The 12,347-nt window shown below is 47.7% G+C and overlaps 1 protein-coding gene across 1 annotated transcript in view; it reads right to left on the bottom strand.

Moving 5' to 3' along the window:
- PARP3 (poly(ADP-ribose) polymerase family member 3) overlaps positions 1 to 12,347 on the bottom strand; it is a 225,347-nt gene that overhangs the window by 74,721 nt on the left and 138,279 nt on the right. The window contains exon 9 of the mRNA XM_086938724.1: positions 431 to 608. Within this exon, the coding sequence (XP_086794850.1) occupies positions 431 to 608 (178 nt within the window). The remainder of the gene's footprint in view (positions 1 to 430; positions 609 to 12,347) is intronic.

Below are 12,347 nucleotides of genomic sequence, written 5' to 3'. Positions count from 1 at the left end.
CGGTAAAATTGGAAAAGAGCTGCACTTTTGTTCAGCCACCTATTACTACCCCAACATTCCCATCTTCTACACCTATAAACAAGCCTTCGCAGTAATTGGCATGGTGAAGCCTAGTTTGACACACCACGTGAATGGCATATTTTTGTAGGCTCATCAAATGGAGGCAAAATTATAAGCATATCCAAAAACTAAGGATTAAAGGAAACTGGGACCTAATCTAAACTATAGTTGCTTTAGCGGATGATGTAATATTATTACATATGTTTGTTCACAGAGAGCAACAAGTACAGATAAAATAGATTTAGATTATCTCTAGCAGAGAAAGCAGTGGTCACATTAGAAACAAACACATTCACTGAAAAACTGTTTAACAACTTCACACCGCTCCAAAATTCTACTGCGATTAAACTAGGTATAAAAATGGAATTACCATATCCAGCCGACTTGCTGTTCTCCGAAGCAAAATAGATGCCTTTGCCCACACGGCCACCGGAATGTGGCATGATCCGGAGCCCACTCTTAAGAATAGCAGCCACCACTGCCACATTAGTTCCATGCCAAAGCAGACGTCGATTGTCTAGACCATCGTGAGCTGCAAAGCGACTGCCCTGGGAAGGCAAATATCAGATGTAATAGGAGGAGACTTTCCACAATTATGAACAGAATGTGATAGCAGAATGTCGCCTCCTCTTTTAAGGTGTAAATCATTCCCCAATCTAACATAAGGCTTCAGTCACTGGCAAGAATTAACCCCTTTGGTATAAGGGCCCTCCCCAGAGTAAGAATCCAGTACAAAAACAAGCTGATAGAAGATCAGGTCAGGGATAACAAGACAGACAGGGATTTTGGTTGGATTTAGAAAAATAAGATTGACTGGAGTCGAAAGCAGAGTTTGGAACACTGTTCGGAAATGGGCAGAAAGTTGTGGCAAAAGATATTTTGTGGTTCAAGGAAGGTGCAAGGGTTCCAGATATAGAGAAAACTACATGTTTCCATCCTTATTACATTCCCAAAATGCACACATCAATAAACTGAAAACTACAGGGGTGGATGTCGAACAGAGCACAATGACAGTCTCTACTTCTACTCTCTTTGAAAAAAGGCCAATGGTCCAGAAGGTTGGGCATTGTGCTATTCAGTGCAGCGAGCTACCTGAAAACAAATTCATGAGTAGGACTAGCCAAATTGGGGAAGGAAAGGCATCACATACTATGACACACTATCTAGCACTGCTATGTACCAAGCACTGTAAATAGAATAATGGAGGCTGCAAGGAATCACATTTTTCTCTTTCAAGTCATATCAGCAAAAAATAAATGTATGACTATGCAGAAGTTTTAATACTGTAAGCAAAGTATGACAACAAGCCAAGAGTATCGAGAATCAACAGGGTCTCTCCTATCCTCTGCCACTGGTGAACAAATTACCGCTTCTGGATGAACTGACATCTATCCTGGTGGATGGAGGAGGGGTCGGGCCTTGGTTTTATGGAACTCCGCTGCTGCCTTCGATACTACTATTCATGCCATTCTAAAAGGAGCAGGTTTTTTCAGGAACAGGATTAGCTTGGCTAAACTCAATTGTTGAAGACATATCTCAGTCAGTCATCATGCTGCCAGTTACATCACAATCCCCCCACCACCCCAAAAAATGATTTGTCACCTTTTCTTTTTAAAATAAATATACAGCTGCTGGCTAACCTACTCCAAACAATTTTCTAGCAAATATGCTGATGATCCAAAATGGAGTTTAAAGCCAATTTAAAAATCAGGTGAAGTGTGACCGGGTAAGAAGGCAGTGTGCTAGCATTCAGTGTGCATTGCTCCAAACTCCACTGAGAAATGCAGCCCTGACCGGCAACTTTTAAGGGACTCACACCGCTGGTGAGGGGTCACTGAGCATGGCCAGCAAATAGCATTCAAGGGCAAGCAGGTGACAAATGCGCATGGGCACAGGCCGGTCAGCCAGACATATACAAGATGGTGGCACCGCCAGACAATAAGGAGGACCCAGAAGGCACCAGCGAGCAGAGCATGGGAACCGGGCCTCTCTCCCAAGGGCCTCACTAATGTAAATGTGGGCGGGGGCCGCCCTCTAAAGCCTGGGAGTTTGTTGGACAGCCACCGGCCCAATTCAAAATGGCGACATCCAACCAGAGGGGGTTGCGAGGCAACACTGTAAATTATTATTATTATTATTATTTTTTTTTTAAGAGTACCACATACTTAACTTACATGGACATATAGGCCTACCACTCGTAGGAATAGAGTGGTTTTTGTAGCAGGCCCTGGAGGTGCTGATATGTTGTGGGGTACTCAAGATGTATGTGTCCACTGTGAGCCCCATGTAAGTGGAGGAAGAGAGTGCTGCCTCTATCCCGATGTGTCTTTTGTTCTGGGAGGTAGCTGAGAAAGGCTGAACATACACAGCATAGAAGAGAACTTTGACGCCCATAGAGGAACTGGTGAGGTGTGGAGATTCACTGTGAGACCGGCACAGACCTCCCCCGCTTTGTCGGGCTGGACCGCCTAGAGACAATATTCACATTTGCAACTTAAATGAAGAAAATGAAGAGGACTACATCTAGGCCTGCCTAATGTAACTTTTCTAATAGAGACTGCAAGAACTCCCATCATGTCCCAGCTGCTATCTTCAGGGTGAACAGAGAGGGTAGTCGCGCAAAGGAACCAGGAGCATGACCCAGAAAGTTGATAGATCGTAGACAAAAGGAAGCTACCATGGCCAAAAAAGAAAGTCCGAGAACTGACTGTTTGAAGGCAGCAGTTTGTACAACATCAAAACCTTCTGGAAGCCCCTCTGTGGCACAGATGCGATTTCAAACCACTCACGGTCGAAATCCATAAACAATGGATACACTACAGATGGTCAATCCCCATGGAGGTGCTGTTTACATGGAAGGACACTCTTAAGTCAAATTATGACCCAGAAAAGGGTTTGCGGATAATCTGGATCGCTCAGACAGCAGGGTGGAAGTGTGGGAGGTGGCTGGCAGCGACAGGATGCAGGGATGCCCCAGGGGACACTAGCCACCTGCACAAGCATCGAAACTACAGAGAAAAATAGGCAAAAAATAAACAGTATCTTTGCAGTACTGCATAGACACTTAAGAGGAAATTAAAGACAAATAATGCAGCCTATACATGCAAGGCTACACTGTCCAGTACTTCAACTAGAAATAGAAGGATATTCCACAAATATCCCACTTAGACCTGTCTGCTAAGTTTCACCGTGAAGAACACTCCCCCCCTCCCCCCCCCCTTCAGCAAATCCTTGGAATGATAGAGAGGAAGGACAGGACAGACAAGCCCCCATAGGCTGCCATTATGTGGCTTAAAAAGGGATACTGTGCCTTTAAGGAAACTTTCCAGAACTCTCCTGGTATCCCAGAATGCACAGCAACTCCCTCCACTTTCAGTTCTTTTTGGAGGTGTATCAGCTAGACCTGTAGCATTCATAATTTCATCACTTTCTCCACTGGGGAGGAGGGCGGGCGCTTATGACTATCACAGAGATACCCCTACTACAGAACTGGCGTTACAGGTAAGAAACTACTCCTTCTGTAGTAGGGGATCTCTGTGTATAGTCATAATCTAGTGAATAGAATGGCACACCCATCCAAAAACCACTCGGCGGTGGAGAAAAAAAGACAACACCACTAGTATGCGAACAGATTTCGCAGCGAAGCCTGAGCATCTGCCCTGGCATCAGAGTCCAGACAGTAATGCTTAGCAAAGGTATGGACCGACTTCCAAGTGGCAGCCTTACAGATCTCTGCAATGGGAATATTACGAAGCAAAGCAGTTGTGACCGCTTTGCCCCTGGTGGAATGAGCCTTAGGCTTACCCCTTAAGGTCTTATTCGCTTTCTGATAACAAAGCTGGATACACGACACAATCCACCTAGAGATAGATTGCTTCGAAGTAGCCAGAACAGTCCTATCCGACCCATAGTTGACAAACAATTGGTCGGACCTGCGAAGGTCTTTGGTCTTATCCAGATAGAATGTCAACACCCTTCTGAAATCCAGGGAATAAAGAGATTCCTACTACAGAACTGGAGTTACAGGTAAGAAACTACTCCTTCTACTACTACATCCACAGAACATACTCCTGCATCAATCGTTTGTCTCACAGGGTACTATTCATATGCTATTGAATATAGAAATATTTGTGTCTGATCACGCACACATGACACTAGAGTGGGAGGGGTGGGTGCAGAGCATGGGAAAAGCAGATGGAAGGAAGCTACACCACATGTTTTGTGATCCAGCTAACAAAGCAGAGATGATCTAAGTGATAGAAGAGTACTTTGCGAACAATAAAATAGAAGAGACCAAGTGTGAAATGCAGTGGTACAGGGGAAGTCTATAGAGGTTTCTCATCTACAGTTGAGGGAGACCTGTTCAGAATAAAGCTCATACCATTTAAGCTGTGGGCAACAGTGCTATCTATGAAAAAGAGAACCACATTGGTAGAATCTTAGCTAGATGCCTCTGTGCTCTGAGCCTGAGGGCAAGGACATGTGTTATGCAGGTCAGGAAAAAAAGGAGCGCTAACCACAAATGTGGCAGAAAAAAGAAGGTTTAAAGGCTTTCTACGTTGAGCTATATACTAAGAAAGGAAAACACCAGATAATATTAGGCAATACCTTGAGCATGTTGAGCTCCCTGCCGTACCTTACTCAGGTGTAGAGAATCTAAATGGCCCATTAGAGCTTAGTGAGCCGCAACATGTACTAAAAAATATGCTCATGAACAAAAACCTCAACCTGGATTGCTTTACACTAGTGTTTCATGAAGCCCTTAACTAAGCAGGCACCTAAAAATACCAACTCAACTATTTTGCTGAGGGGGAGGGGGTGCTGTCTACAATGAGAGAGGCAGCTGTTGCTCTTCTTCCAAAATGCAGACAATATATCATGAGTTGTGCCTCAGATAGGCCGATCACATTTTTAAATATGAATGTCAAGCTATACACTATAATTTTGGCCAATCGCCTTGACAACTGGATGCCCTTCTTGCAGGATTCTGGCCAGGTGGGCTTTATCAAAGATAGGTTGAGGGCCAGATAACACAGGGAGAATTGTACACCTGGTAGAAAATCTTAGCAGGTAAAAGGTCTTGATGGTACTTCTAATCCTGGATGCCAAAAAGGCATTTATCATGCAAATTGGACCTTGAGGACTGGATTCAGCTAATCAGAAGAAGATTGGGCCCCCTTCGACTTACACTTCATAAGTGGCATGGTTGTTTGCTCTCACTGCTTCTTTTTGCGCTGGTGGTCTAACGGCTAGCGGATGGAATTAGGAGATGATGTGAAATGTTAAAATTGGTCTCAGAAGAACATAAGATCTGTTTATATACAGATGATGTCCTGCTCTCACATTTCAAATGCATTGAACTCATTGGCTTTAACCCTGGAGGAACTTCACAGGTTTGAGGCAGCCTGAGGATTTCAAATTAATAGGCACAAATTAGAGATAGTGGGACTGCAACTTTCACAGGGGGACAACAGCTAACTGTAGATCGATGTCCCCCGAGTTGGAGAGTTGAACAGTGACTAACTGATCAGTTCTCTGTAACCAAATAAAGGTGCACCTCAAATAATGGAACTCAATGTCTATTTCGGGGGTAGGTGGAATCAAAAGAATCCCGATGCAGAGGCTGCTCTACGTTTTCTAGGCACAGCCAGCCCTCATCACTATAAAAGAGTTGCAGACATTCAAAGAAAGGTTGTTGGTCTTGTTTGGGCAGGATGTAGGCCCAGCTTAAGCAAGATGTTACTGATGGGACCTAGCAAACGATGAGGCCTGGGATGCCCCAACATTCTACAGAACACATATTAGGCACATTGTAAAATGGTCTGCTAGGGAGAGAGATAACAAGTGGGTGTTCATCGATCGGGCGATCGCTCAGAGACCACTCTAGGACCTAGTCTGATTGCTGCTATTTCAAATGCCAAAAGCGCGCTTCTGCCAATCCCCACTTGAGTTGGATCTGGGACAGATTAACGAGAAAGGGATCGCTCACCTCCTTTCCTTGCCTAATACCCTGGAATTTACACCAGGCATGCCATAAGAAAATCTCAGAAGGTGGTGTGTAGAGTTCTATCAGATCTTTTTTTGCACCAATGCATTAAAAGGTTTGCAGAACGTAAATGTGATTTCAAGCTGCAGGAGACAGATATAGGATGCAATAAATCTCTATCTCAGTAACAAATCAGCAGTGTGATTATGCGAACTGTGATTCTTTGGACTATGAACACTGCTACAGACAATGCCATGGAAGGTGGCACCCATAGCCACGTGGCAGCTTAATGTAAACCATTTTAAAAAAAATAGACAGATTGTACCTGACCTTCTCCTCGGAGACAAGACTCTAATGGGCTGGGGTGGAGGAGATGGGTAAAGGGAGAGCTGACTGAGTGTAACTGTATTATCAGATTTGCTCTTCATCTCCTACACAAAGAGTGAATGCAAGGTCATTTTTCCTCTGTTTTGGTTTCTCCCCGTTGTATTTGATAAACTTCCAGGGCGGGGCTCTACACCCTAGTGCTCACAGAGTCCCCTGGGCTCCACAATACCACCATCACCTCCCGGCTACCCTCAATTGTTGGCAATCATCAGGACAGTGCTGCAATATCCTCGCGGCCTGGCGGCGCAGCGCACCAGAAAAACTTCAAAATTACCTTGCTGGCCTGTAGCTGGTGAAAGGTGCAGCGAACGCTTTGCCCTGTCGCATCGCACTGCGGTCTGTGATCGAGAGACAGAGCGGGGCACAGGGAGGTGGCTGTCCTAGCAGACGAGACCACAGCCATCTATCTAGCCACAACAGTCCCTTGTAGCAGCATAGCGAACGCCGTGCGAATGCAGCTGGGGCGGCCCGCGGCTTTAGCAGAGACCAGAGGAAGGACACGCAAACCTCCGAACTGGGCATGCACGGACCAGCAGACTTGTGGAGCTAGCCGATTGCAGACAACCTCCGGCCACGTGAGTAGGCCTTGGGCCCCAGGGGGCTGCTGATTGCTGTACGGGCAGGTAGGACCTCCTCTACACTGTGGTTCGCAGTAAGGCCTTCCCCTGCTGTTGACCGACTCCCGCTGGCAGCGTGCTTGGTCAGAACTCTGAGGGCCCGGGGCGACTGCGCAGAGGGGTGAGAGAGAGCACGGAGGTCAGAGCAAGATGGTGTGGGGTGTAGCAGTCCCAAGCAGCTCTGGTCTACCTCCAACATGGGAAAAAACGACCCTAAGCAGTCCAAACTGCCATTTGAAAACAAGCGCCACACCAGAGCTGGAAACACCAGTTCGGAACCAAAGACCGAACCGATTCAGGACAGCGACAAACAAGAAGACCATCTGTGCACCATTATGCTGGAGGTCCGCTCTAACTTAAGGTCCATGGACACCAAACTAGACGCACTTACCACCAGGTTAGACACGGTAAAGAGCCAAGTTGACTCACATGAGGCAAGGCTGGATGTCTTGGAGAACTGCCTGACGGAGACACATGAATGCCAAGTGGACTCCAAAGAACACCTCCTCAACATGGAGCGAGTCTTCACTTTGACCATGGCAAAGAACGAGGATTTGGAGGCGCGCTCCCGGTGAAACAACCTTTGCTTAGCCGGAATACCAGAAACCACCGCCATACCCAAAATGGAACCCTACGTAGAAGCTTTGCTGCGCGATCGTTTTCCGACTGTACTCTCTACAGTATTTGTGGTGGAGCGTGCACACAGATCTCTTGGACCTAAACCACCCGTCGGCGTCACACCTAGACCCATAATAGCACGGTTATTAAACTACTGCGACAGAGACTAAATACTAAAAGCAGCCAGAAAGCACTGCCCTATTAATCACCAAGGCAATAACATACATTTTTACGGCCTTCACTCCTCTGGTCCAAGCCGCACGTAAAGAATTCCTCTCTACAAAGCGCCTGTTACAACGTGCTGAAATTCCATACACAATGCTCTACCCAGCAAAACTAAAAATCTTGCACGATGGCCAAGCACACTTTTTCACCGATGCCAAGTCAGATCTCAAGTTTCCAAAACACTTTCGCTCCAGAAGGCAGTTGCCCCAAGCATCCCAACAAGCTGCAGTGACGGACAGACTGAGTGACAATGATTATACATCTATAGTTGGCTTAAGTCGCTGCACCCGAACTGAGCTGTCCCACTATTGCTTGTCTATCACGCAATTGTATTTTTATTTATTTTATTTGCAAAGTTTAATATAGCGCTGGCTAGACCCGGAGGTATCAGAGCACTTTACATGAGGATCAGCAAGTTACAGGTTACACAGTTACAACCGTTTGAATCAAAGAATCACAGAGGGAGGGGGAGTGAAGGAGACACAAACGGGGAGAAGAGGAAAACAATGTCAGATTACCGCTGGGTAGGTGGCGGCCAAGGGGCCAGACACTTCTATAGCTGCATAGGACAGCTCCACCGGGCATCGGCCAAGGTTGCTCGGTTCTCTGAGGAAGGTACAAACAGATTTGGTATCCGCCCAGGGGACGTCGTCATTGTTCCATCGAAGGGGGAGAGAAGGAGACACATAACGGGGAGACGAGGAAAAACATGTCAGAAGACCAGCTGTGTAGGTGATGGCCAAATAGGTGCTGGAGAACAGTTACATGCGTTACGAAAGCATAGCATAAAAATAGGGTGGAGGTAAGAAATACAACAAGAAGACGAGGAAAAACAGTGTCCGACGTCCGGCTGGGTAGGTGACGGACGAGGGGTGAACCCAAGCCAAACTCCTCTTCAGCTGCATAGGGCAGCTCCACCGGTCATCGGCCAAAGGTTGCTCGGGCACTGCAGTACATACAGAAAGTTCTAGATTCTGCCTAGGGGGGGTATCGTTAAAAAGTTCCATCATGAGTACCGGTCACGGCGCGGCTCTTGCCTGAACTTGATAGGTGGCATCTGAAGTGCAATTCTCGGAGCCGGTAGAGTCTCGCAGTCAGAGATGACCTGCTGGGGCTTCTGCTGCTTTCTCCTGGACATCTCCCACCCATGGGAGTCTGCTCTTGTCACACCCAGGGTGCCCCCCGGATGCAGTGGGAGCTACCCGAGGCGTCAGATTGCTTTCAGTGTGCTCCGCACCTATCCCCCCCCCGCTTCAGCCCCCTCCTGTCAGAGTCCGCCCAAGGCTATATGGCTGAAAAGGGATGGGGATTAACAATAAGCATCTAGTAGTAGTGCCTGTAATGGAAAACCCCTGGAGGTAATAATGTCACACTGCGGCCATCTTAAGGTCAGGGAGGGGGTAGGTGCTCCTGTGTATCACTGATCATTCCAACTGTCCACGACAAACTAGGCAGCCGTAATTCAGTTCTACGTACCCTCAAGGGACTAAAGGGAAGCCTCCTGCACTCCCTCCTATGTGAAGGGATGTCGCCCGCCATTTTGGGGTCAGGCGGGCCAAGATATTTGTATTCCTCCTTACTGTGGCCAAGTTGTAGAATCCCCTGCGTTCTGTAGGAATATGCCCAGCGCTGGTGAGTCCAGGGGGGCCCAGAAACCAACTCACTTCTTCGGGGACAAATTTGATTCAACAGCACACTCCATCTCAGCTCCACTGTTACCTTTCACAGGCTCCGAGGGCCTCACAGCGGGCAGCTCCCACCAGCCAGTGTAGGATGATGTTTCAGCTGTGGCTCACACTCTAACTTTTGCTCGGAGATGCACTCAGCTAAAGCGCTGGATCAGCCCTGCTTCATGGTCCTGCACCGGAAGATGGCAGCTGCTGCGACGTCGGGGGTTGGAGAAACACTCCCTAGATCAAGTCACTGGCTCTGTGCTCAACCCGCCACGCATTAACTACATTGCATTCACCCAGCCCGCACGTACGCTCAAAACGTTTCAGCCCTTAACATCTCTTATACTCTACATAGCAGGTAGAAAGACACAACTCTGGTAAAGTCTGGCAAAGTCTCACCGTGGGAGCAAAATCAGTTGTGCGATGGAGCGATTATCAGGAGATACAGGTTTTGAACCAAAACCACTATTTACATGGCTAATATACCACGCTAGATCATATCAAGGAAAGTAATGCGATCCCCTCCGTCTTACACGGCCGCCATTTTAGAGTCAGGCACCGTCCAGCTGCAGGTCCTCATGAATCTGTGAACGGCCCCATTATCAATTGCTCCCCAAGTACTGCTAGCACTGCCTCCTCACGCTTACCTAGTATTACGCCTTAACGCAAAGCCGGAAAGATAAACTCCTCAGTGCTCGTAGAGCCCCCATTTTAGGTACAGGCATCTTAGAGTAACCGATCACTGCAAAGCATCGAATGCTGGGTGTAGCAGTGTAAATAACACATCCAGGTTGAGTCCGGTCAATGATTCGCAGATCAGGTGATTGAATGAGTAATCAGGGACAAAGATGGGTCATTAATTAGCTCCGTAAGCAAATCAGAGAAAAGACGCCATTTTGAGTTCTTGGATCACGTAAATCGGCAAAGGTATCACGGTAAAGCTGCTTAATTCCGCTCATGAAGGTTAGCGATGACGACACCCCTAGCAGCAGCGCGCCATCCGGAGCCAAAAACTGGTATTCAGGTGCGCTGTCGATCACATTAACTCCGGGAAATCATGAGTTGACTCTCCACTCTCTCGCTCCGTGTACAGTGCTAATTAAGCTTTTTAGTTCACCCTTGTAATTCAGACCAAAGTAGTCCTACACTTACAGCTCCTTTGTCACCTATCAAAGTATGTTTCCTGTGACAATTAGCCATCCCGGCCACCCTGCTATTTACGCAGGGCAGTTCGATGGTAACACATGCCCCCACAGGGAGATATCCCATGGGTCACAATTTTTTTACAGGACGGAATTCTCAACCTAATTGGGGGGTTCGAGTGGATGGAGGGGTGGAAAGGGTACCACTTCCGTTGTCTTATGTTTTTAAGGTCTCTACCACAACGTTAAGCCCATTCACTTCAACATGCACGCAAAGCAGTTGCTTGCACTGTCCTACACGATTGCCAATCTTGCTCAAAGTTGTCACTAGCTTGCTAATCAAAGCACGGTGAACAGCGAGTCTGGGGCTTACATGTTATCCCCCAGATCATAACGAATGACAGCTGTTACATTTTCAACGAACAAGTTACTTACCTTCGGTAACGATATATCTCTAAGAAACAGTAGTTAGTATTAGATTCCTTACCTTAGAATATCCCCAGGCATCAGACTGGATCCGGAAATGTTTGCGTAGCAGTACCCTTGCGCGTCAGTAGGCGTCGTCCGCGGCTCCGCGTCCGTCGTCGGCGTCGTTGCGCCGTGATGACTTCGTCGGAGCACTTAGACGCTGCCTCAGCACGCTGACGTCAGTTCTTAGACACAGCTTTTCCGTGCCAGAAAACTCAGAGCCATGTTAAAAACCCACACTGGTACCATTGAAACTAGAGCCCTGACCTTAACCCTAGATATCGGTTTGCAGAACGGGTAGGATGGGTGGGGCGGTAAGGAATCCAATACTAACTACTGTTTCTTACAGATATATTGTTACCTAAGGTAAGTAACTTGTTCATCTGAAAGAAACAGGTTAGTATTAGATTCCTCACCTTAGAATAGATACCCCAGCAATACCAACCCCGGTGGTGGGTCTGCGAACCAATAATCACGCCAGAAAGTCCTGGAGGACGGAACGGCCAAAGAAGCCTTCCCTCCGGACTTGGCTGTCCAGGCAGTAGTGTCTTGCAAACGTGTGCAGCGATGCCCAAGTAGCTGCCTGACAGATGTCCTGCAAGGGGACTCCCCGGCTCAGGGCAGTAGTAGCTGCCGTGGCCCGAGTGGAATGGGCCCTCAGCCCAACAGTAGGTTCCTTCTTCGCCAAGGAGTAACAAGCCTTGATACACAAGACGACCCACTGAGAGATGGTCCGCTTGTGCACCACCCGTCCCTTCCTAGCGCCCACGTAACCAACAAAGAGTTGGTCATCCACCCGGAACTGGCGTGTGCGATCTAGATAGAACGAAAGCGCACGTTTTGGGTCCAGACGGTGCAGCCGCTCTTCCTCTTTTGAGGGGTGCGGTGGCGGAAAGAAGGTGGGCAAGGTGATAGACTGCCCGATGTGGAAGGCCGTGACAACCTTGGGCAGGAAAGAGTCTAGTCCGCAACACAACCTTGTCCGGATGGACAGAAAGGAAAGGAGGTTTGGATGAAAGAGCCTGGGGCTCACTCACTTTCCTGGCAGAGGTGATGGCAACCAGGAAAGCAGTCTTCAGAGTAAGAAGGCGGAGAGGACAGTTGTGAAGTGGCTCAAAGGGAGCGCACATCAGAGCGCACATCAGATAGGTAAGAACAAGGTTCAAGTCCC

Source organism: Lissotriton vulgaris, chromosome 9 (genome assembly GCF_964263255.1).
Source record: "Lissotriton vulgaris chromosome 9, aLisVul1.2, whole genome shotgun sequence".
In the NCBI taxonomy this organism is placed as follows: Eukaryota; Metazoa; Chordata; class Amphibia; order Caudata; family Salamandridae; genus Lissotriton; species Lissotriton vulgaris.
This window is presented reverse-complemented; position numbering and strand designations above follow the sequence as displayed.